Source organism: Tachyglossus aculeatus, chromosome 8, assembly GCF_015852505.1.
Source record: "Tachyglossus aculeatus isolate mTacAcu1 chromosome 8, mTacAcu1.pri, whole genome shotgun sequence".
In the NCBI taxonomy this organism is placed as follows: domain Eukaryota; kingdom Metazoa; phylum Chordata; class Mammalia; order Monotremata; family Tachyglossidae; genus Tachyglossus; species Tachyglossus aculeatus.
This window is the reverse complement of record NC_052073.1, coordinates 18,565,666-18,593,006: the sequence shown is the minus strand read 5'-3', so window position 1 is coordinate 18,593,006 and position 27,341 is coordinate 18,565,666. Positions and strand designations below refer to the sequence as shown.

Below are 27,341 nucleotides of genomic sequence, written 5' to 3'. Positions count from 1 at the left end.
TTAAGCGCTTACTATGCGCCAGGCACCGTTCCATGCGCTGGGATCATCAGGCCGCCCCATGGGGGGCTCACAGTCCCAATAATAATTAACGGCATTTATTAATTATTATCGTGTGACCTCCCCAGCCATTAGAACAGCGCTTTGCACGTAGTAAGCGCTTAATAAATACCATTATTAAGCTGGGGAGGTCACAAGGCCGCCCCACGGCCAGTCTTAATAATAATAACGGCATTTATTAAGCGCTTACTATGCGCCAGGCACTGTTCCATGCGCTGGGATCATCAGGCCGCCCCACGGGGGGCTCACAGTCTTAATAATAATTAATGGCATTTATTAATTATTATCTTGTGACCTCCCCAACCATTAGAACAGTGCTTTGCACATAGTAAGCGCTTAATAAATACCATTATTAAGCTGTGGAGGTCACAAGGCCGCCCCACGGCCAGTCTTAATAATAATAACGGCATTTATTAAGCGCTTACTATGCGCCAGGCACTGTTCCATGCGCTGGGTTCATCAGGCCGCCCCACGGGGGGCTCACAGTCTTAATAATAATTAACGGCATTTATTAATTATTATCTTGTGACCTCCCCAACCATTAGAACAGCGCTTTGCACGTAGTAAGCGCTTAATAAATACCATTATTAAGCTGGGGAGGTCACAAGGCCTCCCCACGGCGGGCTCACAGTCCCAATAATAATTAATGGCATTTATTAATTATTATCGTGTGACCTCCCCAGCCATTAGAACAGTGCTTTGCACATAGTAAGCGCTTAATAAATACCATTATTAAGCTAGTGAGGTCACAAGGCCGCCCCACGGCCAGTCTTAATAATAATAACGGCATTTATTGAGCGCTTACTATGCGCCAGGCACCGTTCCATGCGCTGGGATCATCAGGCCGCCCCACGGGGGGGCTCACAGTCTTAATAATAATAATAACGGCATTTATTAAGCGCCTACTAAGTGCAAAGCACTGTTCCATGCGCTGGGATCATCAGGCCGCCCCACGGGGGGTTCACAGTCTTAATAATAATAATAACGGCATTTATTAAGCGCTTACTACGTGCAAAGCACTGTTCCATGCGCTGGGATCATCAGGCCGCCCCACAGGGGGCTCACAGTCTTAATAATAATAATAACGGCATTTATTAAGCGCCTACTATGTGCAAAGCACTGTTCCAAGCGCTGGGATCATCAGGCCGCCCCACGGGGGGCTCACAGTCTCAATAATAATAATAACGGCATTTATTAATTATTATCTTGTGACCTCCCCAGCCATTAGAACAGTGCTTTGCACATAGTAAGCGCTTAATAAATACCATTATTAAGCTGGGGAGGTCACAAGGCCTCCCCACGGGGGGCTCACAGTCTTAATAATAATAATAACGGCATTTATTAAGCGCCTACTATGTGCAAAGCACGGTTCCAAGCGCTGGGATCATCAGGCCGCCCCACGGGGGGCTCACAGTCTTAATAATAATAATAACGGCATTTATTAAGCGCCTACTATGTGCAAAGCACTGTTCCAAGCGCTGGGATCATCAGGCCGCCCCACGGGGGGCTCACAGTCTTAGTAATAATAATAACGGCATTTATTAAGCGCCTACTATGTGCAAAGCACTGTTCCAAGCGCTGGGATCATCAGGCCGCCCCACGGGGGGCTCACAGTCTTAATAATAATAATAACGGCATTTATTAAGCGCCTACTATGTGCAAAGCACTGTTCCAAGCGCTGGGATCATCAGGCCGCCCCACGGGGGGCTCACAGTCTCAATAATAATAATAACGGCATTTATTAATTATTATCTTGTGACCTCCCCAGCCATTAGAACAGTGCTTTGCACATAGTAAGCGCTTAATAAATACCATTATTAAGCTGGGGAGGTCACAAGGCCTCCCCACGGGGGGCTCACAGTCTTAATAATAATAATAACGGCATTTATTAAGCGCCTACTATGTGCAAAGCACGGTTCCAAGCGCTGGGATCATCAGGCCGCCCCACGGGGGGCTCACAGTCTTAATAATAATAATAACGGCATTTATTAAGCGCCTACTATGTGCAAAGCACTGTTCCAAGCGCTGGGATCATCAGGCCGCCCCACGGGGGGCTCACAGTCTTAGTAATAATAATAACGGCATTTATTAAGCGCCTACTATGTGCAAAGCACTGTTCCAAGCGCTGGGATCATCAGGCCGCCCCACGGGGGGCTCACAGTCTTAATAATAATAATAACGGCATTTATTAAGCGCCTACTATGTGCAAAGCACTGTTCCAAGCGCTGGGATCATCAGGCCGCCCCACGGGGGGCTCACAGTCTCAATAATAATAATAACGGCATTTATTAATTATTATCTTGTGACCTCCCCAGCCATTAGAACAGTGCTTTGCACATAGTAAGCGCTTAATAAATACCATTATTAAGCTGGGGAGGTCACAAGGCCTCCCCACGGGGGGCTCGCAGTCTTAATAATAATAATAACGGCATTTATTAAGCGCCTACTACGTGCAAAGCACTGTTCCAAGCGCTGGGATCATCAGGCCGCCCCACGGGGGGCTCACAGTCTTAATAATAATAATAACGGCATTTATTAAGCGCCTACTATGTGCAAAGCACTGTTCCAAGCGCTGGGATCATCAGGCCGCCCCACGGGGGGCTCACAGTCCTAATAACAATAATAACGGCATTTATTAAGCGCTTACTATGTGCAAAGCACTGTTCCAAGCGCTGGGATCATCAGGCCGCCCCACGGGGGGCTCACAGTCTCAATAATAATAATAACGGCATTTATTAATTATTATCTTGTGACCTCCCCAGCCATTAGAACAGTGCTTTGCACATAGTAAGCGCTTAATAAATACCATTATTAAGCTGGGGAGGTCACAAGGCCTCCCCCCGGGGGGCTCACAGTCTTAATAATAATAATAACGGCATTTATTAAGCGCCTACTACGTGCAAAGCACTGTTCCAAGCGCTGGGATCATCAGGCCGCCCCACGGGGGGCTCACAGTCTTAATAATAATAATAACGGCATTTATTAAGCGCTTACTACGTGCAAAGCCCTGTTCCATGCGCTGGGATCATCAGGCCGCCCCACGGGGGGCTCACAGTCTTAATAATAACGGCATTTATTAAGCGCCTACTATGTGCAAAGCCCTGTTCCAAGCGCTGGGATCATCAGGCCGCCCCCCGGGGGGCTCGCAGTCTTAATAATAATAACAACGGCATTTATTAAGCGCTTACTATGCGCCAGGCACTGTTCCATGCGCTGGGATCATCAGGCCGCCCCACGTGGGGGGGGTCACAGTCTTAATAATAATTAACGGCATTTATTAATTATTATCTTGCGACCTCCCCAGCCATTAGAACAGTGCTTTGCACATAGTAAGCGCTTAATAAATACCATTATTAAGCTGGGGAGGTCACAAGGCCTCCCCACGGGGGGCTCACAGTCTTAATAATAATAATAACGGCATTTATTAAGCGCCTACTATGTGCAAAGCACTGTTCCAAGCGCTGGGATCATCAGGCCGCTCCCCGGGGGGGCTCACAGTCTTAATAATAATAATAACGGCATTTATTAAGCCCTTACTATGCGCCAGGCACTGTTCCATGCGCTGGGATCATCAGGCCGCCCCACGGGGGGCTCACAGTCTTAATAATAATAATAACGGCATTTATTAAGCGCCTACTACGTGCAAAGCACTGTTCCAAGCGCTGGGATCATCAGGCCGCCCCACGGGGGGCTCACAGTCTCAATAATCATAATAACGGCATTTATTAATTATTATCTTGTGACCTCCCCAGCCATTAGAACAGTGCTTTGCACATAGTAAGCGCTTAATAAATACCATTATTAAGCTGGGGAGGTCACAAGGCCTCCCCCCGGGGGGCTCACAGTCTTAATAATAATAATAACGGCATTTATTAAGCGCCTACTATGTGCAAAGCACTGTTCCAAGCGCTGGGATCATCAGGCCGCCCCACGGGGGGCTCACAGTCTTAATAATAATAATAACGGCATTTATTAAGCGCCTACTATGTGCAAAGCACTGTTCCAAGCGCTGGGATCATCAGGCCGCCCCACGGGGGGCTCACAGTCTTAGTAATAATAATAATGGCATTTATTAAGCGCTTACTATGTGCAAAGCACTGTTCCAAGCGCTGGGATCATCAGGCCGCCCCCCGGGGGGCTCGCAGTCTTAATAATAATAACAACGGCATTTATTAAGCGCTTACTATGCGCCAGGCACTGTTCCATGCGCTGGGATCATCAGGCCGCCCCACGTGGGGGGGGGTCACAGTCTTAATAATAATTAACGGCATTTATTAATTATTATCTTGCGACCTCCCCAGCCATCAGAACAGCGCTTGGCGCATAGTAAGCGCTTACTAACTGCCCGCTGGGGGGTCGGGGAGGGGGGCGTAGGGCCCAGGAAGCGCTCAATAAATAGGATTGATTGACGGATGGATGGATGGATGATTGATGGGCAGGGAACCCCCTTGGGCTTACCTTCTGGATAGTTTGCTGGGTGACTTCCCCTTTGCCTCGAGGACGGGCAGACGCGAAGGCCACGGACATGGTCGCCTCCGCCGATGTCAATTTTTAATCATCCGGGTTTATAATTATCCGGCTCCTCTGCCCTTCCAGTGGGCGGCCTCCCCCGCGGGCGGGGGATGGGTCAGTCCATTCGCGCGGCCCCCCCCCCGCGCCAGCGGGAGCTTTCCCCGGCCCTCCGAGCGCGGGGACGAGTCCACGCCGAGGGACGAGAGGGGGGTTGGGCGTTCCCCGGCGGCCTCGGAGAGCGGGGAGAGCCCGGGAGAGGCGCTGGGACCCCCCCCGTCTCCGGCGGGCCGGTGGTACGTCCCGGGGAGCGTCGCCTTACGCTCCTCGCGACGGCCTTACGCCGACTGCGTAGGGCGGCGGCGGGCGGGGCAGCGGGGCCCGGCCGCGCGGCTGACGCAGACGCCGTGCTGAATCGCGGCGCCGCGCGCCGTCGCGCGCACGATGAGTGTGCGCTTTTGAGGCGACGGGGCCGCTCTCACTCTGCGAGCGGCGGCTGAGGAGACGGTGGTGCCGTGGGAGTTTCCCCGCGCGCGGCCCCTTTTCTTTCTCCCCTTTCCGCCCCCGTTTTCCGGTGCCGGGGCCAGCGATGAGTTACGACCGGGCCATCACCGTCTTCTCCCCGGACGGGCACCTCTTTCAAGTGGAGTACGCGCAGGAGGCGGTGAAGAAGGGCTCGACCGCGGTGAGGAGCGGGCCGCAGTGGACGCCAAGGGAAAGGGGAAGACTGTAAGCCCCCTGGTGGGTAGGGACCGCCTCTAGAAGTTGCTAAGCGCTTAGTATAGTGCTCTGCACGTAGTAAGCGCTTAATAAATACGATTGATTGACTGAAAGGCCCAAGCGCCCGGCTCCCGCAGGAAGCGAGGAGCAGCAGGCCCACAAGGCCCCATCCGAGGCCCAGACGCCTTCATCCCCGCCCGCCCCCTGGGAATAATAATAATAATAATAAGAGTATTTGTTAAGCGCTTACTATGTGCTAAGCACCGCTCTCCAAGCGCTGGGGTAGATCCAAGGTACTCAGATTGTCCCACGCGGGGCTCCCGGTCTGCATCCCCATTTTACAGACCGGCTAACTGAAACACCGTGAAGTGACTCGCCCCAAAGCACCCAGCTGATAATAATAATAATAATGGTGGCATTTGTTAAGCGCTTACTATGTGCTAAGCACCGCTCTCCAAGCGCTGGGGTAGATCCAAGGTACTCAGATTGTCCCACGCGGGGCTCCCGGCCTGCATCCCCATTTTACAGACCGGCTAACTGAGGCACAGTGAAGTGACTGGCCCCAAAGCACCCAGCTGGTAATAATAATAATAATAGTAATAATAATAATGGTGGCATTTGTTAAGCAATTACTATGTGCTAAGCACCGCTCTCCAAGCGCTGGGGTAGATCCAAAGTACTCAGATTGTCCCACGCGGGGCTCCCGGTTTTCATCCCCATTTTACAGACCGGCCAACTGAAGCGCAGTGAAGTGACTGGCCCCAAAGCACCCAACTGATGATAATAATAATGGTAATAATAATAATGGTGGCATTTGTTAAGCGCTTACTATGTGCTAAGCACCGCTCTCCAAGCGCTGGGGGGATACAGGGTGATCAGATTGGCCCACGCGGGGCTCCCGGCCTGCATCCCCATTTTACAGACCGGCTAACTGAAGCACAGTGAAGTGACTGGCCCCAAAGCACCCAGCTGATAATAATAATAATAATGATAATAATAATAATGGTGGCATTTGTTAAGCGCTTACTATGTGCTAAGCACCGCTCTCCAAGCGCTGGGGTAGATGCAGGGTACTCAGATTGGCCCACACGCGGGGCTCCCGGTCTGCATCCCCATTTTACAGACCGGCTAACTGAAGCACAGTGAAGTGACTGGCCCCAAAGCACCCAGCTGATAATAATAATAATAATGATAATAATAATAATGGTGGCATTTGTTAAGCGCTTACTGTGTGCTAAGCACTGCTCTCCAAGCGCTGGGGTAGATCCAGGGTACTCAGATTGCCCCACGCGGGGCCCCCGGCCTTCACCCCCATTTTACAGACCGGCTAACTGAAGCACAGTGAAGTGACTGGCCCTAAAGCATCCAGCTGATGATAATGATAATAATAATGATAATAATAATGGTGGCATTTGTTAAGCGCTTACTATGTGCTAAGCACCGCTCTCCAAGCGCTGGGGTCGATCCAAGGTACTCAGTTTGTCCCACGCGGGGCTCCCGGCCTGCATCCCTATTTTACAGACCGGCTAACTGAAGCACCGTGAAGTGACGTGCCCCAAAGCACCCAGCTAATAATAATAATAATGGTGGCATTTGTTAAGCGCTTACTGTGTGCTAAGCACCGCTCTCCAAGTGCTGGGGTAGATCCAGGGTACTCAGATTGTCCCACGCGGGGCTCCCGGCCTGCATCCCCATTTTACAGACCGGCTAACTGAAGCGCAGTGAAGTGACTGGCCCCAAAGCATCCAGCTGATAATAATAATAATGATAATAATAATAATAATGATGGCATTTGTTAAGCGTGTAGTATGTGCTAAGCACCGCTCTCCAAGCTCTGGGGTAGATCCAAAGTACTCAGATTGTCCCACGCGGGGCTCCCGGTTTTCATCCCCATTTTACAGACCGGCTAACTGAAGCGCAATGAAGTGACTTGCCCCAAAGAGCCCAGCTGATAATAATAATGATAATAATAATAATAATAGTGATGGCATTTGTTAAGCGCTTACTATGTGCTAAGCACCGCTCTCCAAGCGCTGGGGGGATACAAGGTGATCAGGTTGTCCCACGTGGGGCTCCCGGTCTTCATCCCCATTTTACAGACCGGCTAACTGAAGCACCGTGAAGTGACTTGCCCCAAAGCACCCAGCTAATAATAATAATAATGGTGGCATTTGTTAAGCGCTTACTGTGTGCTAAGCACTGCTCTCCAAGCGCTGGGGTAGATCCAGGGTACTCAGATTGTCCCACGCGGGGCTCCCGGCCTGCATCCCCATTTTACAGACCGGCTAACTGAAGCGCAGTGAAGTGACTGGCCCCAAAGCATCCAGCTGATAATAATAATAATGATAATAATAATAATAATGATGGCATTTGTTAAGCGCGTAGTATGTGCTAAGCACCACTCTCCAAGCTCTGGGGTAGATCCATAGTACTCAGATTGTCCCACGCGGGGCTCCCGGTTTTCATCCCCATTTTACAGACCGGCTAACTGAAGCGCAATGAAGTGACTTGCCCCAAAGAGCCCAGCTGATAATAATAATGATAATAATAATAATAATAGTGATGGCATTTGTTAAGCGCTTACTATGTGCTAAGCACTGCTCTCCAAGCGCTGGGGGGATACAAGGTGATCAGGTTGTCCCACGTGGGGCTCCCGGTCTTCATCCCCATTTTACAGACCGGCTAACTGAAGCACCGTGAAGTGACTTGCCCCAAAGCACCCAGCTAGTAATAATAATAATGGTGGCATTTGTTAAGCGCTTACTGTGTGCTAAGCACCGCTCTCCAAGCGCTGGGGTAGATCCAAAGTACTCAGATTGACCCACGCGGGGCTCCCGGTTTTCATCCCCATTTTACAGACCGGCCAACTGAAGCGCAGTGAAGTGACTGGCCCCAAAGAACCCAGCTGATAATAATAATGATAATAATAATAACAATGATGGCATTTGTTAAGCGCTTACTATGTGCTAAGCACCGCTCTCCAAGCGCTGGGGGGATACAAGGTGATCAGGTTGTCCCACGTGGGGCTCCCGGTCTTCATCCCCATTTTACAGACCGGCTAACTGAAGCACCGTGAAGTGACTTGCCCCAAAGCACCCAGCTGATTATAATAATAATGGTGGCATTTGTTAAGTGCTTACTGTGTGCTAAGCACCGCTCTCCAAGCGCTGGGGTAGATCCAAGGTACTCAGATTGTCCCACGCGGGGCTCCCGGTCTATATCCCCATTTTACAGACCGGCTAACTGAAGCGCAGTGAAGTGACTTGCCCCAAAGCACCCAGCTGATAATAATAATAATAATAATAATGGTGGCATTTGTTAAGCGATTACCATATGCTTAGCACTGCTCTCCAAGCACTGGGGTAGATCCAAAGTACTCAGATTGTCCCACGTGGGGCTCCCGGTCTTCATCCCCATTTTACAGACCGGCTAACTGAAGCGCAGTGAAGTGACTTGCCCCAAAGCACCCAGCTGATGATAATAATGATTCATTCATTCATTCAATCGTATTTATTGAGCGCTTACTGTGTGCAGAGCACTGTACTGAGCACTTGGGAAGTACAAGTTGGCAACATATAGAGACAGTCCCTACCCAAGAGTGGGCTCACAGTCTACAAGGGGGAGACAGAGAACAAAACAAAACATCTTAACAAAATAAAATAAGTAGAATAAATATGTACAAGTAAAGTCGAGTAGTAAATATATACAAACATATATACATATATAGAGGTGCTGTGGGGAAGGGAAGGAGGTAAGGCGGGGGGAGGAGGGGGAGTATTTGCTAAGCGCTTACCATGTGCGAAGCGCTGTTCCAAGCGCTGAGGGGATACAAGGTGATCAGGTTGGCCCACGTGGGGCTCCCGGTCTTCATCCCCATTTTACAGACCGGCCAACTAAAGCACAGTGAAGTGACTTGCCCCAAATCACACAGCTGGTAATAATAATTTTGGTATTAAGCGCTTACTATGTGCGAAGCACTTCTCTAAGCGCTGGGGGGATACAAGGTGATCAGGTTGTCCCACGTGGGGCCCCCAGTCTTCATCCCCATTTTACAGACCGGCTAACTGAAGCACAGTGGAGTGACTTGCCCCAAGTCACAGAGCTGATAGTAATAATTTTGGTATTTGTTAAGCGCTTACTATGTGCGAAGCGCTGTTCTAAGCGCTAGGGGATACAATAATAATGGCATTTGTTAAGCGCTTACTATGTGCAAAGCACTGTTCTAAGCGCTGGGGAGGATACAAGGTGATTAGGTTGTCCCACGTGGGGCTCACAGTCTTCATCCCCATTTTACAGACGAGCTAACTGAAGCACAGCGAAGTGACTTCGCCCCAGATCACACAGTTGATAATAATAATGATGGCATTTGTTAAGCGCTTACTATGTGCGAAGCACCACTCTGAGCGCTGGGGGGATGCAAGGTGATCAGGTTGTCCCATGTGGGGCTCACAGTCTTAATCCCCATTTTACAGATGAGGTAACTGAGGCTCAGAGAAGTTAAGTGACTTGCCCAAGGCTACACAGCAGACATGTAGCAGAGCGAGGATTCGAACCCATGACCTCTGACTCCCAAGCCCGGGCTCTTTCCACCGAGCCACGCTGCCTCTCACGAAGCGCCTTCTACTTGGAAAGTATCATCAGGGAACGGCCCAAGTGGGCACACATTAATTAGGACCGAGTCCACTGGAGAAATAGGGTTTCTGGTGGCTCGCTTGGAACAGTGCTTTGCACATAGTAAGCGCTTAATAAATGCCATCATTATTATTCTATTTATAATGACGCTACTGATGCCTGTTTCCTTGTTTTGCTGTCTGTCTCCCCCCTTCTAGACTGTGAGCCCGTTGTGGCCAGGGAGTGTCTCATTTTGTTGCTGAATTGTCCTTCCCAAGCGCTTAGTACAGTGCTCTGCACACAGTAAGGGCTCAGTAAATACGATAGAATGAATGAATGAGTGATAATAATAATAATAATGATGGCATTTGTTAAGCGCTTATGATGTGCCAAAAGCGCTGGGGAGGATACAAGGTGAAAGGGTTGTCCCACGTGGGGCTCAGTCTTTATCCCCATTTTCCAGATAAAGTAACTGAGGCCCAGGGAAGTGAAGTGACTTGCCCAAGGTCACCCAGCTGACACTTGGTGGAGCCGGGATTTGAATCCATGATCTCTGACTCCAAAGCCCGGGCTCTTTCCACTGAGTCACGCTGCTTCTCTAATGCCTGTTTTGCTGTCTGTCTCCCCCCTTGTAGACCGTGAGCCCGTTGTGGGCAGGGAGGGTCTCTCATCGCTGCTGAATTGTCCTTCCCAAGCGCTTAGTACAGTGCTCTGCATACAGTAAGAGCTCAATAAATACGAATGAATAAATGAATGAACACGGAGGTGGTTTAGTCCGGAGGAGACAGCTGGGAAAGGAGAGGTTCAACTAACAGCCTTTAGTGCGTGAAGGACGAAATGGGGTTTAAATCAGAGAGAGGGGAATTCGCATTTAACAAGGAAAACCTTGGGGAGAATAGCTGTACGGTAATAACGGGGGCCCGGAGGGGAAGCTGGGGGGCCCCGGGGTGCGGGTTGGAGGGGCACAGGGCTAAACTTGAGGTCCCCGTTGGCAGCCCTCTGGCTCCTAGGAAGCGGGAACCCATCCTGATCTCAGCTGGTCCTGTCAATCACCACCGCTCTCTCCTCCTCCCTCCCTTCCTTCCTTCTCCAAAAACGGTTTTTAAAAAGAACAGTTTACCACTTAAACGAAGGGTCAGCCGGACATGATCAGCCATTCACCTGGCCGGTACCACACAAGGCCCCAGTGGATGCCATCTGATGAGCCTGACCCGTATCGAGCCGGTCAGTGGGGTTTTGTTCAGCAGTCTGATCTATCGATCGGTCAGTGGGGTTCATTGAGCACGGGACGCCATGGAGAGCATCGAGAGAGCGCGGTACGGTAGAGTTAATAGACAAGATCCCTGGCCTCCAGGAGCCTACCGTCTAAGTGGGGGAGTAGGACATTACAGCCAAGGGAAGCAGGAGGGTGTTCCTGAGTGCTGGGGCGCAGTGAAGGGGTCTTGACCCAAGTGACTAGGCAGAGGGAAGGGCCGGTAGAGGGGAAATGAAAGGTCAGTTAGGGAAGGCCTCTCGGAGGAAATACGGTTTGAGCAGGGCTTTCAACTTGGGGAAAGTGGTGGGCTGTCGGGTTTGAAAGGGGAGGGAGGGCGGTCACACGTGGTAGTAGTTTGAGTGGTAGGAACAGCAAAAAGTATAGTCAATTTATATTGCACAAGTATCATGGTAGTAGTTTGAGTGGTAGGAGCAGCAAAAAGTGCAGTCAGTCTATATTGCACAAGTATCACTTTGAAGTGCTCTGAAAAAAGATGTCCCATACAATTGTTTTAAAAGCGTCCTCTGGACCCTTCTCTCGTTTTACGTATATATATATATAAATAGCTTAAGCTAATGTGCCAAATAATTAAGGAGTCAAGGTGCATATATATATATATATATATATGTGTGTGTGTATATATATAGCTTAAACTAATGTGGCAAATAATTAAGGAGTCAAGGTGCATATATATATGTATGTATGTATATATGTGTGTGTATATATATGTATATATACACACATATATCTATATGCACCTTGACTCCTTAATTATTTGCCACATTAGTTTAAGCTATTTATTCCCCTTATTTTCACGGTATGAATGTCCAAGGCATGTTCGTGCCTTTTGATTTATGGTCTACGTAATGTTTAGATGTACGTTTACTGGGTATGGTTTGGTTTTTAGACTGTGAGCCCACTGTTGGGTAGGGACTGTCTCTATGTGTTGCCAATTTGTACTTCCCAAGCGCTTAGTACAGTGCTCTGCACATAGTAAGCGCTCAATAAATACGATTGATTGATTGATTGATTGATTGGTTTTGTGAAGGGAAACAGGAAGAGTAGATCTGTGTTTTGTCGAAAGCCACAGAAAAAGATAAGAGCCTAACTGAAGTTAAACGGAATTTCCAACTCTTAATTCAGGTCACCAGACTTGGTTTTCCTCATTATTTGGTGGTGATAACAAAAATGCAGTCATATACATTGGGATTGGAAATTCGTTTTTAATGGGATGGTTTTGTGTTGTTTTTCCTTACTGCCTTGGAGCTTTTATGTTACCTTACTGACAGCTTCCTCCATGCCCTAGTCTTATATTTTTCTGGGTTTTATTTTCTTCAGTGCAATTAAAAATAACATAACATTTGCTATAGTAACAGACTTTAAATTGTGTGCAGGAGGGACGAAGAAAATTGAGTATATTCAGTTTGAGGGCTACTAACCTATTAGAGAAGCATGTGATTTTTATTTATTTTTAAAAGCTTGTGCTGATTTGACTGCAATTTTGCACTAACCAGACAACCAATATGCACCTAAGCTGAAAAGATAAAAGAGTATATTCTATTTTATTTGTGTTCCCTAATAGAGCCCTATTGTCATAAATAACACGTTAAACAAATGCCTAATTGTATAAAGACTCTGAAAGGCCCTTTCTTTTCCTTCCCCGTACTCTGTATTAATAAATGCAGTGTTGCAGAGCCTTCCCAATGCACCGGTGTGAAATTGACTGCAATTATAACTGCCATCTTGGTTGGTTTCACATTTGCACTGTGCCTCTGGGAAAGCGTTGTTCCACAAGAACAGTCGTACAGGGTTGCAGAAGCTTGCTAGGCCAGCCGAAAGCACAAAGAGAGTAAGGTCCAACCACGAGTGTGCCGGTTATTCTTTTGTTTTTGCGTGCTTTCTAGCAGGTGAATTAACAAAAATAGGAGGGCACTTGACTGTTTCTCCTGTATCACTGATAAGCACAGATGGGTCTTAAGACAAAGAGTCATAGGTGGGCATTTTCACTAGGACAGTTCCCAAATAATAGGGATTGGGACGGGTGACTTTTTCCTTCCTAGATCTAACAGCTCTGGCACGGTAAGCCTTGAACAGCTGGGTGTTCAGAGCTAAGGCTGACCTTTTGTCCAAAGTTCTCTTTTGGACCTAAGTAGACCATCCCGCAGAGAGAATCCTGTATATATAGTAGACCTATAACTATCATTGTTTTGATCAAACTGAAAGCATTCTTGATAGTTTTCAACTTTTCCTGTTTGTCAACGTCTGATGGGAGAAAAGTACCCAGTCAACAGTCACGAGGTCTCCAAAGTGGAATTTGGGGGAGAAGATGCTTTTTAAAACCGTTTTCATTTTGTAAGATATAAACAATTTTGGAAGTGGTTTCCGGAATATATTCACTCACCCAAAAACACGTTGCAACAGTAATCTATTATTGTTTTCTTAACTACACTTCCCTGATGTTATCTTTTGTAATAACTGCCACAAAAATCTATCTTAACAAGTTATTTAACCCTTTCTAATCAAATGTGATTGAAAAGACCTGTTGTACCCAAATAATTAACTCTGCAGTATTTCCTGCACCCTTCCCACTGTTAAGGCGGTCAGAGCCTCTGATAGTTTGTCTGCACCCTATGACAGTGTAAACACAGTGGAGTGTTGCAGGAGGTTTGATTTAGGAATACCTGACTTGAATCCCTTCAGGTCAGAGCCTTGGAGGTAGTTGTCAAGACTTCATTGTATTCTTTGGAGGGGAAAAAAATACTGTGACTCATTAGTTTGAAATGATAAAATGTGAAGATTTAACCGAGACCCACTTCTTTTGTCGTTGTAGTATGAAGGAAGCCAGTAATGCCATGTTTGTGAATCAGAAATTTAGAACACATACAAATGAGAGACTTCTGTTAGTCTCTCCTAGTATCTTCACAAGCATAGTCTTGCCAAAAGTAACTAGATAGCGCTCTGCGTCTCCACGTCATACATGCCTGTGCTGAAAAACATGCCAGCAGCGAGTGGGAGATGGGGAAGCAGAGACTAGATCTGGACCAGGATTGAGCAGACGCTGTTATCTACACATGAGGCACTCCACCGATAGTTGCATTGTGAAAAACTGTCTCTTAATGCTGCACAGTTGGAGGGATCTGGTGTAATTTTTTTTTTTAATATGTTGAAGGTTGGTGTCCGAGGAAAAGACATTGTCGTTCTTGGTGTGGAGAAGAAATCAGTGGCCAAGCTACAGGATGAAAGAACTGTGAGGAAGATCTGCGCATTGGATGACAATGTCTGCATGGCATTTGCAGGTATAGCATCTTTGGCAGTAAAAGCACCCTCTTCCTTGAAACCCCTCTTGAAATCCTCTTTGAAATTGAGCTAATTAAATTACACCCAGTTCTTGGAAAACTTGCACGGTAGCGTTCACCCTTGCTGAACTTAAATAGAATTGCATTGTCAGAAGTGTTCCATAATAGTAATAATAATAATTGTGGCATTTGTTAAGCATATGCTATATGCCAAGCACTATACTAAGCACTGGAGTAAGTACAAGATAGTCGAGTTGGACACAGTCCCGGTCCCATATGGGGCTTGTTATAACCAAAGAATATAGTTCGTTCATTCATTCAATCGTATCTATTGAGCGTTTACTGTGTGCAGAGCACTGTACTAAGCGCTTGGTAGTGAAAGTGTGTTCTGCAGAACCGGATTTACACAAGCTTGAGGGTTCTGGACCACCGAGTCTGGTCTGTCCACGCTACGAAGCATTCAGGCGAAATGCTTTGTGTGCAACATCAGCTCCAGGCTTCGAGTTGAAGGTGCTGCTTTCAAAGGTGCTTACTTTTCATTTTGAGTAAAGGAGTAGCCCTTTGAGGGGTCAGCAGGGGTAAAGAGGGGGAGGAGAACAAGGGAAGTGGTGGAAGACAAAGAGAAAGGAAAAGATACTCACTTTGTGCTGCCATGACTATTTTTTTGATCCTCACTGGGCACCGGAGCTTGATGCCAGCACCTCTTCTCACCCCAGCCCCAAAGACATATGGGGAGGAGGAGGAAGAATTAGCTCTTGCCCCGTCCATTCATTCGTACATTCATTCAGTCGTATTTACTGAGCACTTACTGTAAGCGTTAGCAGCAGCCTCGGAGATCCAGCGAGGATGGAATGGGGTAGGAGCTCCGAATTGCTATTGTATGAACGCTCTGGCTGCCTGGGCATGTGGACAGCACCTCTGATAGCGCATTGGCCAGAGTCCAGAAAAGCTGCTTATGCCCAGCTTCTCATTATTGTCATTATTACTCATGCCTTGTCATTATTACTTTCTTCTGCAAAAGATTTTGGAGTTGTTTTACAACTCTTTTTTTTCCCCACCTATTCTCTCCGGTTTCCTCCTCGCCTCCTCCCCCCTGCCATATTTTCTCCCAACTTTCACTGTTTTTCCCAGGCTAGTCTACACATTTCCCATGCCCACCTGCTTTTGCTGTTTTTCCTGTTGTTTTAGTTGTTTCTGGTATCGTTCTCCATCTTTCTTTTTGTGATCTTGGGTTTTATGTCATCTTTCTATTTCTCCTATTTCATCCCTTTTTTTCATCTTTCCTACTGTATTCTCTGTGTTTTATTTTCCTTTCCATTTCCGTATATTCACAAATAATCCATCTTCTGAGAACCTGCCCCCTCCATAAAGGCACCCTGTGGATCATAGCTAGAGGGCAAAGACCTCCTGTCTGGGCCAGACAGAGGGGGAAAATAAAAATGGGTCCTGAAAACAGCTGTGGAGATGGGGAGGGCATTCCAGTGCAAATGCTCTCATTATGGGCACCTGGGGAGCCCAGAGTCATCAGGAAGCTGCCCTTGAGAGTAAAAGTGGGAGAAGGTGTCTTCTAATGTCAGTTGTTCAGTGTGACCTGAATATTTCAGTAGAAAAAGTTTCGGTGTGTAGGATCAAGGGAGCGCATTCATTCTGCTAAAGATTCCATTGACATCTGTGTGATTGTTTTCCATCCTTTTGTCAAATGAAGTATAAATGTCTCTGCTGTCATTTGTAGGACTCACAGCTGATGCTCGGATAGTTATAAATCGAGCTCGTGTGGAGTGCCAGAGCCATAGGCTGACTGTGGAGGATCCTGTCACTGTGGAATATATTACACGCTACATCGCTAGTCTGAAGCAGGTTCGTTCAGAAAGCCAGAGCTGGCTTTTGTCAGAGTGCCTAACAGATGATTTCCAAACGCAGAATCGAGTCAACTTGCGTTTGATAAGGAAAAAGATGGACCCTGATCCTTTTCAACTGGAAAAATATTTCTGTGTTTGTAGTGAGAATTTTTGCTTCCTTTTTAAAATTTGCCAAAGCAGTCATTATTGTATTCTTTTAAGGAAAGGCCTTTCCAGATTGTGGAAAGCGAGCTAATTTTTTTTTAATATTCCTCCCAGCGTTATACCCAGAGTAATGGACGTAGACCATTTGGGATCTCTGCTTTAATTGTGGGATTTGACTTTGATGGCACTCCCAGGCTCTACCAGACAGATCCTTCTGGAACGTACCATGCTTGGAAGGTGAGCTAATAACTTTTCTGAATGATTTGTAGTAGGCCTTGGGTTAAGTGTATGGTACCCGGTGACGATAATTGTAAGCCACTTGGCCAGATCAGCCAGGTGCAGTGGACCGGTAAGACTGATGAAAACCAAGGTAAAGTATCAACCTGCACCAGGGAAAACAGACACACAATCATAAATCTATATTAGCAGCACAGAGCTAAACATGATCCTAGAATTTTGTTTCCTAGGCAGTAGACTAACCAATTTAGAGGGCTGGAATGATGTATTCTTTTCTCCTCACCCCCTGTACTGACTATGTCACACAGATACACACATATCCCACCCCTGAACTAGGTTTTATTTTTAAGAAAATGTATTTGGAAAAATTACTCCTTTGGGGAAGGAGAGACCTAATAATGCTGGATCATTTGTACCAGTGGTTAAAGGGAGTTGTGTTTGCCGGTGGTTCATCTTTAAGGTTCTGCGTATTAAAGAACTATGACAAATGTGAAAATGTTTCTGTTCCAGGCCAATGCTATTGGCAGAGGTGCCAAGTCGGTGCGTGAATTTCTGGAGAAAAACTATACCGATGAAGCCATTGAAACCGATGATTTGACTATTAAACTTGTTATCAAGGCTCTTCTTGAAGTGAGTTTGATTCCCAGAAGTGTCTTATTTTTGTCCTACCTTAATGCAGTGAGGTTTCAGACTATTAATCTTTCTAGGGATGTTTATGAGATGCAGTTTTAGATCAGCTATGTCTTGGCATGGGTCAGTTCATCTCCTTAGGTAAGCATTGCTGTACTCATTGTAAGGTTGGACACAAAGTAATCAGTAAATTTTACTTTTTTTCATAGTCATTTAGGATTTTAGAGGTTATAAGAATTGCTTTTTAATGATAATTTGGAGACATGGGATACTGTCTAAATTACTATTCCTAAATTTAGTATTCAGTACGGTTTTTATTGGAAAAAAACCACAGCTTGTGTTTTTTGACGTGTCAAGGAGACCCTTCAGAACAGAGGCGTTCCTTTTTGAGAATATAGAAAAGGATTGTGACAAAATTAGAAATGGGCAAGTTATTTGGGGTCATGTTTGGCCGGGATGCCCATTCAGTATCACATGTATATACTTTACATAGTGGTGCAGCCATTGATTGATTCGTTGTCATTCAGGGTTAAAAATTCAGATCCCTTTCTCCTTTCCTTCTTTTGGTTAATATCCTTGATCATCAGACCCTCCATTTAGGGTGGGTAATGAAAAAGGAGAAGAGGAGAAGCAGCATGGCTTGATGGAAAAGAGCACAGATCTGGGGGTCAGAAGACCAGGTTCTAATTCTGGCCATGCCAGTTTCTTGCTTTGTGACCTTGGCAAGTCACTTAATGTCTCTGTGCCTCAGTTTCCCCAGCTGTAAAATATGGATTAAATAACCTGTTTCTTCTCCTATTTAGACTATGTGCCCCGTGTGGGACAAGGACTGTGTCCAACCTGATTACCTTGCATCTACCCCAGCGTTTGGAATGATACTTAACACATATGAAGCGCTTAACAGAAATATAATAATAATAATAAAGTCATTATTAAAAGCTTTGGAGAAATGCGGAGAGAGGTTGAAATAAACTCCAAAGCAATACTAGAGTGAATTACTTACCGCTGCTAGTGGTCTGAACAATAGTTATGTAATGTAAATCTGAAAAATAGATTTCCATTATTGATGCTATCCCTTTTCTTTGTTAGCATGAAAGACTGAGAATTGGCTGTACTTTAAAAGATGTGTAATTTTGTGATTCATGTTCATTGTTTTAACAAGAAAAATTCACAAAATGAATTGTTCTATGGTAATAGTAATCTAAGCAGAAAATAGGACTGACTTAGGTGGAATTACTTTTTAATATTTTGAAATTTGGGAAAGTATACTTTCTGTGTCAAATCTTTTTTTTTTTTTCCTTAAGGTGGTTCAGTCGGGTGGAAAAAACATTGAATTAGCAGTTATGAGGCGAGATCATCCCCTCAAGGTAACTTTCTGCTTGCTTTACACAGTCCATCTAAATGACTTTAATTGTGATGAGCAGCCCTACAAACTCACAAACTGCAATGTGACATTTTGGCCCATGTCTTTGGAATGAGGCAATACCTGACTTAGTTTGATACCAAACTAACTGTGCTGATAAAAATAAGTTTAGGGGGAAAATAAAAAGTACTCTTTGAGATGGTCAGCACAAGGTGAGCTTTTTTTTTTAAGAGAAATTTTCAAAAGAAAACTCATTCTCATTCCTGCTTTGGGCAAACCTCACACTGAGGCTCACCTGCCACATAGGATAGACTCATTCCTGAGTCCCCGTGTCTGCAGACTGTCAGAGAATAGCCGTGGAGGCCATAAACATCGAAGAATACATACGAGTAAGCGGTCATACGACTGCCTGGGCCAACTTCTCGGTTTGATTGTGGCTGGTGAAGATTTGAAGGGGCGAGGGAGGAAAGGGAGTTGGATGAGAAAGCTGGGTGGAATAAGAAGGGTGGTGGGGGGAGAGAGGAAAAAGTATTTATTGAGCTTTAAGTGCTTCCTCCTCACTGGGCTTGGGGTTTAGGTGCAACCAGGTCCTCTCACTTTTGGCCCCAAGCCCCTTGAAGGGAAGCCGTGTGCCAGCTTCACCCTCTCCAAGCCTCCCTTTGTAATTGAGAGGATCCTCTGGGGATGGGGTTTAGAGGTTTGTTTGAGGAAGCTTAGGAGCAAAGTCGTCGTGACCATCACCTTCACCTCTTTTGCCTGCTAGGTTGAGGTAAAGGATGGAGCTGCCATCGTGGCTCCACCTCTGGTCCCTTTTTGGCTCCAAGGGGCAGAGCAAGCTAATAATAATAATTGTGGTGTTCAAGCGCTTCCTATGTGTCAGGCACTAGGAGCTGGGGCAGATGGAAGATAATCAGGTTGGACACACAGGTTGGATATCAGGCAGAAACTCCTCACCCTGGGCTTCAAGGCTGTCCATCACCTTGCCCCCTCCTACCTCACCTTCCTTCTCTTCTTCTACAGCCCAGCCCACACCCTCCACTCTTTCACTGCTAATCTCCTCACCGTACCTCGCTCTCGCCTGTCCCGCCATCGACCCCCGGCCCATGTCATCCCCCGGGCCTGGAATGCCCCCAATCCCTCTGCCCATCCGCCAAGCTCGCTCTCTTCCTCCCTTCAAGGCCCTGCTGAGAGCTCACCTCCTCCAGGAGGCCTTCCCAGACTGAGCCCCTTCCTTCCTCTCCCCCTCGTCCCCCTCTCCATCCCCCCCATCTTACCTCCTTCCCTTCCCCACAGCACCTGTATATATGTATATATGTTTGTACATATTTATTACTCTATTTATTTATTTTATTTGTACATATCTATTCTATTTATTTTATTTTGTTAGTGTGTTTGGTTTTGTTCTCTGTCTCCGCCTTTTAGACTGTGAGCCCACTGTTGGGTAGGGACTGTCTCTATATGTTGCCAATTTGTACTTCCCAAGCGCTTAGTACAGTGCTCTGCACATAGTAAGCGCTCAATAAATACGATTGATGATGATGATGATGATGACACAGTCCCTGTAACACAGAGAGCTCCCACTCTCAACCCCCATTTTACAGATGAGGAGACTGAGGCCCAGAGAAGTTAAGTGACTTGCCCACGGTCACGTAGCAGAGCTGGGATTAGAACCCATGACCTTCTGAGTCCCGGGCCCACGCTTCACCCACTGTGCCACGCTGCCAGAAAGAATTGGGAAGCTATGGGAGAATCCGTGTTAACCCTGTGGGGGTAGTGGCTCCCCTCACACAGGCCCTGCCTGACTACTTGGGGGAGACAGGTTCTTCCAGGTCAGTTTGGCATCTTCCAGCCCTACTGGAAATTGGCGTTGCTCCCTGTGGACAGTGAGTGGGAAATAGTAAAGTGCACATCTTCATACTGAACACCTTGGGGATTGGAATTTGCTTTAGGCATTGGAAGGGGTGTTCCTCCCCCGAGGGGCTGAAACTGCTCCTTTGCACCTCAGTCTCCTCCACAAGAACACAAACAGCTAATTGCACAACAGAAGCAGCGTGGCCTAGTGGATAGAGCAAGGTTCCGGAAGTCGGAAGGACCTGAGTTCTAATCCCACCTCTGTCCCTTGTCTGCTGACCTTGGGCAAGTCATTGAACTTCTCTGTGCCTCAGTTCCCTCACCTGTAAAATGGGGATTCAGACTGAACCCCTCACCTCCTCCAGGAGGCCTTCCCAGACGGAGCCCCTTCCTTCCTCTCCCCCTCGTCCCCCTCTCCCTCCCCCCATCTTACCTCCTTCCCTTCCCCACAGCCCCTGTATATATGTTTGTACATATTTATTACTCTATTTTACTTGTACATATCTATTCTATTTTATTTTGTTAGTATGTTTGGTTTTGTTCTCTGTCTCCCCCTTTTAGACCGTGAGCCCACTGTTGGGTAGGGACTGTCTCTATATGTTGCCAATTTGTACTACCCAAGCGCTTAGTACAGGGCTCTGCACATAGTAAGTGCTCAATAAATACGATTGGTGATGATGATGGGATATGGACTGCGTCCAACCTAGTTAGCTTATTTCTACCCCGGTGCTTAATATAGTGCTTGGCACATAGTAAGTACTGAACAGATACCATTAAAAAATAGCAATCAAGACCCACGACCCTCGTTCCCTAAGAGGAATAAACAGAACTGAAATGTTTTCATCCCTTGGTCATTTCAACCTCTTATTTTCACTGTGCAGGTAGAGTGTAGACTTGTGCTTTGTGCTTCAAAACCAACAGCAAATGTATCTGGTCTGTTTGCCCAATTGACAGCTTGTTTAAAGAGACGGGGAAAGACAACATTTATAACTGTCAGTTCTGCTTATGGCTTGAGACTTTCACTCAGCTTAAATCGTTTTCAAGGTAGCGGATTGTGTAACTTGGGGTTGCTGTTGGAAACGGTGGTAGACTGATCATCTTGGGCATTTTGTCCTTCAGATTTTAAATCCTGAAGAAATTGAGAAGTACGTTGCTGAAATTGAAAAAGAAAAGGAAGAGAACGAAAAGAAGAAACAGAAGAAAACCTCATGATGAATGAAATGCGGTTGTTAGAGCTATTTTTAATTCATTCAAATCATGTTTGATTCTGAATGACTTGTAGGCATCTCCATTCCATTTATTCATATCGTACCTCTGAGTAACCTACAATAAACCTACGTATTTTTAATCTTTTCTTTTTGGAAGAATGTATGTGTTCTTTAATTTCCATTGGACAGCTTACAAAACTGGGGTTTTATACTTGCACATCCAGCTGTTTTAGTAACTTTCCAGCCACTGGCTTCTAGGAGTTTGTTGTTAGAGGGTGGTGTAGCAGGTATCTTGGGTTTGCTCTAGAGTACGTGACTGTACATGTGGTTGATCAGCGGGTTTAAAATTTGAAGTAATGGGGGAAAGTGGGTGAAACACGTTAGAGCTTAGATGCAGCAAAGCGGCAGATCAGGTAACGAGCCCAAGAAAGCTTAATGCCTAATGCCGGGCCAGGGTTGACTGATCCCTCGAACTTGTGCAACAATGGTGAGTACAGGGTATTCCTGCGAGCGAGCTCTGATGTTTTAGTATTAAATGATAAAGAATGTCATGATAATCCCTATCTAGGAACAGCTAGTGCCCATTTCATAATCTTCACTGCATCCATGTAGACTAAATGTAGTACAATGTTTCAGCATTCGATCAGCTTCAAAGAATTTTGCAAGCATAGCAGTTCTGCAGTATTTCTCACATCATTACCTCTCACCGATTGTTCGCCATTCGAGTCTCTCTTGAGTGCAGTCTCTTCCCCCGGAAAGCAAATGAACGGTTGGTGACTAAAGGCGTAATATACCTCATTTGAATCTGGATCTTTCCTGGTCAGACATCTTTCTCTAGTAGAACAGGGTGGAGCCAGTATCAATGATTATCTTACTGGCCAGCTATGGGCTCTCTGCAGTTTAAGTAGCTTTTCTAAAACCGAGGGAGCGCAAGATGGGCTCCAGTTTCATCCCCCACCCCTCCCCATTGACTTTCCAAGATAAAATTAAATACAATCTGTTTCTTAGATCATGGGGGGAGTGGGGGTTGTTCTTGATGAGTAACACTAAGGTTATTTGTACATTTCTTCTGATGTGTTCTGTCCAGTGGGTTGGAAGAACTTTCTCCAATTCTTCAGCATTCTATCCAGGTTACATAGTGAGAACGCATATCCCGAGGGTGAAAGAACGGTAACTGAGTACAGAGCCCCATAGTATTCTTGGAAAACGTACAAATACGATCTCACAGTCCAGCCCTCAAAGAGCTTTCAGGAGGAGGAAAGCCATTCACAGACATTCATTCATTCAATCGTATTTATTGAGCGCTTACTATGTGCCGAGCACTGTACTAAGCGCTTGGGAAGTACAAGTTGGCAACACGCAGAAAGCGTGATGTGCGTCTAGCCTGCATTCCCTGGAACATGCACTTGTTTGGTTCAGGCCTCTGGTCCTGAAAACCTGCCCCCTCTTCCGTTCCGTAAATGTTTTAGCTAAGGTAGTTTACTTCCCAACTCCTTGTTTTTCCTTTAATATAGAGCAAAGGATCCACAAATTATCTGGGATGAGTTTGTATCTTGGTGACAAAGGGGCAGGGGCTATAATGACTAGGAGAACGTGAGCTGTAACATATCGTACGGAACTTGTGCTACTTTACCTCCATTTACACTTTTCCCCCCCTACCTTTATACTTCATTCGCTCACTTGTTGAGTTATTCAAACCTCCCCCTTTTAGACTGTGAGCCCACTGTTGGGTAGGGACTGTCTCTATGTGATGCCAATTTGTACTTCCCAAGCGCTTAGTACAGTGCTCTGCACATAGTAAGCGCTCAATAAATACGATTGATTGATAATATACCTCTTCCCATCTCACCTTTGCTTTCAGAAACATTACAGAATTCTTATCACTGTGCTGAAGTGATTTTTTTCCCCATGTAGCTTTGTGTAATTACTGAATTGAGGTTCTCCTGCTTAAAATCCTAAATAGCAAATGTAGGTAACAAAGCTGACATTTGGATGCTACGTTCAAAGGAAATGGTGTCCATGGGTTAAGTATGGCAATGATTTGGGGGAAAGTCAGCAAGTTTTTGCATGGAGGAAAGGGATAGTGAACATTGCGGTGGCTTGTTGGTAATATTAGCCAAGGAAGTTGCCTCTGACAACTGAAAAAATAAGAAGTGGGATGGTCATGGCCACCTTGAACTTCAGCTGTAATCTAACTCCCCCTTCTTGGACCACATCTCCTTTTTGTGGATTTGCAACTGGATTTTATGTGGCGAAGGGGAAGTGACCAAAGTGAGGCTGCTCGTTCAAGGAGGGCTCTTACCTGCACACACAGCTTGTGCAACTGTCCCCTGATCGCCAGAGTCTTTGCCGAATGGCTCCTAAGCCCCTTCTGGTCAGAGCACCAAGCCCATAAGAGGGTCTGCAGGTCTGCCACCCTCTGGGTCAGCTCCCTAAAGTTCAGATAGATTTTATTAATAATAATAATAATGGCATTTATTAATCGCTTACTATGTGCAGGGCACTGTTCCGAGCGCTGGGGAGGTTACAAGGTGATCAGATTGTCCCACGGGGGGCTCACGGTCATAATCCCCATTTGACAGATGAGGTAACTGAGGCACAGAGAAGTGTGGCTCAGTGGAAAGAGCCCAGGCTTTGGAGTCGGAGGTCATGGGTTCAAATCCCAGCTCCGCCGCCTGTCAGCTGTGGGACTTTGGGGAACCTCCTCCAGGAGGCCTTCCCAGACTGAGCCCCTTCCTTCCTCTCCCCTTCGTCCCACTCTCCATCCCCCCAACCTTACCTCCTTCCCTTCCCCACAGCACCTGTATATGTGTATATATGTTTGTATTTATTTATTACTCTATTTATTTTGCCTGTACATATCTATTCTATTTATTTTATTTTGTTAGTATGTTTGGTTTTGTTCTCTGTCTCCCCCTTTTAGACTGTGAGCCCACTGTTGGGTAGGGACTGTCTCTAGATGTTGCCAAGTTGTACTTCCCAAGCGCTTAGTACAGTGCTCTGCACATAGTAAGCGCTCAATAAATACGATTGATTGATTCTCTGGGTCTTGGTTCCCTCGTCTGTAAGATGGGGATGAAGACTGTGAGCCCCCCGGGGGATAACCTGATCACCTTGGAACCTCCCCAGTGCTTAGAACGGTGCTTCGCACATACTATAAATGCCTTCATCATTAAGCACTTAGTACAGTGCTCTGCACACAGTAAGCGCTCAATAAATACGATTGATTGATTAAGTGACTTGCCCAAAGTCACACAGCTGACAATTGGCGGAGGCAGGATTTGAACCCATGACCTCTGACTCCAAAGCCCGGGCTTTTTCCACTGAGCCACGCTGCTTCGCTACAGCCGGCCTTTGCTAGAGGTGGTCACTGATTTGCCTATGGACAATGATGCTATATCTAGTCTTGACCTATGAGACCACTTTCTCCCTCCCACCCCGACCTATTTTGTCCAGCTTTTGCCTGAATACACGATACCTTCATTTTGCAAAGAACACCTTTATTCAGAAAAGCTATTCTGGCCTTGATGTTAACCTTTTTTCTTTTATTCTTAGTCAATGCAGCCCATCGGCTGATCCTTCTAGGCAACATCAAATTTGCTTCATTCTCTTCTCTCATTCCTAAATCCTTCCTGCCATTCTTCTTCCCCTATCTCAACCAGACCAGGCCTCCCAAAGCCAAAACGCTTCTAAAGTCATCACTTCTTATGGAGATCCTACTCGATTAATCTATCTCCCTATGCTACTCCCATATCACATTTTTCCACCCTCCTTCCTAATAACATTTTAGCGTTTGTTGCTCCTGCTAGATCACGAGAAACACTCTGGCTTAGTGGAAGGAGCACAGGCTTGGGAGTCAGAGGTCGTGGGTTCTAATCTCAGCTCTGCCATGTCAGCTGTGTGACTTTGGGCAAGTCACATAACTCCTCCGTACCTCAGTTACTTCATTTGTAAAATGGGTGAGTCCCAGCTGGGCCAACCTAATAACCTCATATTCCAGTACTTAACAGTGCTTGGTACATAGCAGGCACTTAAATACCATCTTTATCATCACCAATCGTATTTATTGAGCGCTTACTGTGTGCAGAGCACTGTACTAAGCGCTTGGGAAGTACAAGCTGGCAACATAATGAGCTCCATGAGGGCAGGGATTACAGTCTTACACACAATACAGTGCTCCGGCCAGAATAAGCACTACAAACTATCAACTGTACGTGAGTGCTTAGTGTGTGTTCAGCACTGCACTACATGCTTTGGAGAGTATATATACCAATATAATTGTACCAATTTAACAGACACATCCCCTCCCCACAACAAACTCACACTTTACTGATTTAAGAGGCAAGGTTTTTTGGATTTTTTTTTTTTTAAACTTTAAGACTTGCAGATAAGTGGTAGTTTTACATAGGAGCAGAACTTGCCACTGAACTTGTGGTCTCTCCCCAGGGTTGTAATAGCATAGTTTCACCCTGTCTTGTGTGGAAGTGATGGGGGAAGACAAGACAGCTGTTTTGGGGATATTCTGGGGGCTTAGTGCCTGACACCTTGGCTCATTCTTTTCCACCCATCAGAGTCTGAACAGGGAAGTCGAGTTTTCTGAGGAGGAACAAAGCCACAACCGATCAGAGGGTGGTCAGGGATGTAATGCCTAGGGATGTAGAAGCCCCCTAGGTTAAGCAAGCCTCAGAACAATCATCCAAACGGTGTCAGTCGCAATGGTGAACCACATTAAGGCCAAAAGATTGTATTGGCTCCTTTTACTCCACGAGCCTGTAAGCTCATTGTTGTTAGACTTTTTAGACTGTGAGCCCTTTTAGACTTTTAGGTACAGTGCTCTGCACACAGTAAGCGCTCAATAAATACGATTGATTGAAGAACATCCACCAATTCTGTTGCACTCTCCCATGCACTTAGTACACCCATTAAGTGCTCAATACCATTGAGCTAATCGCCATCCCAATCAGTCCTATATACTGCAGGGAGAAGACTGCTTCAGTAGCTAGCTACAGCCTTTTCCAGGAGATTAAAAAGTTGCTTACTCCTGCCCTAAAGTATAAAAAAATATTAAGTGAAGCCTGTGGGCAGGCAGCGAGCGGAAAACACATTCTCCTAGCTTGCTTTGATGAGAATCTAGCTGTTTGAAGTGACTTGTATTTCTCCCACCCCTACCCAATGCATCCTCAGGTCAAACAGGGCTACTCGGTTATGTGGCTGCCACAGGGCACCTAACCCTGGCCCACTGCACACAGCAGTGACACGGGTGTGCAACCGCTTCAGCGCAATTGCTACTCCAATCAATCGTATTTATTGAGCGCTTACTATGTGCAGAGCACTGTACTAAGCGCTTGGGAAGTACAAATTGGCAACACATAGAGACAGTCCCTACCCAACAGTGGGCTCACAGTCTAAAAGGGGGAGACAGAGAACAAAACCAAACATACCAACAAAATAAAATAGGATAGAAATGTACAAGTAAAATAGAGTAATAAATATGTACAACCATATATACATATGTACTTGGGGCGAGAACGGTTGCTGCCAGCACAGGGAATGGAGAAGGGGAAGGAGAGGGAGTATGTGACAGGCCAGCACATGGGGAGA

At 46.3% G+C, this 27,341-nt stretch overlaps 2 protein-coding genes across 2 annotated transcripts in view; one reads left to right on the top strand and one right to left on the bottom strand.

Annotated features, from left to right (window-relative positions):
* SS18L1 (SS18L1 subunit of BAF chromatin remodeling complex) overlaps positions 1-4,750 on the bottom strand; it is a 45,387-nt gene extending 40,637 nt beyond the window's left edge. The window contains exon 1 of the mRNA XM_038750437.1: positions 4,516-4,750. Coding sequence (XP_038606365.1) covers positions 4,516-4,584 — 69 coding nt within the window. The 5' untranslated portion in view covers positions 4,585-4,750. The remainder of the gene's footprint in view (positions 1-4,515) is intronic.
* A 243-nt stretch (positions 4,751-4,993) lies between these two features.
* PSMA7 (proteasome 20S subunit alpha 7) lies at positions 4,994-21,893 on the top strand. Its single transcript, XM_038750730.1, has 7 exons — positions 4,994-5,251; positions 14,322-14,448; positions 16,181-16,305; positions 16,566-16,688; positions 17,199-17,318; positions 18,623-18,685; positions 21,652-21,893. Exons 1-7 carry the CDS (start codon positions 5,156-5,158, stop codon positions 21,742-21,744), a joined length of 747 nt encoding a protein of 248 aa, XP_038606658.1. The 5' UTR covers positions 4,994-5,155; the 3' UTR covers positions 21,745-21,893.
* Positions 21,894-27,341: the final 5,448 nt, after the last annotated feature.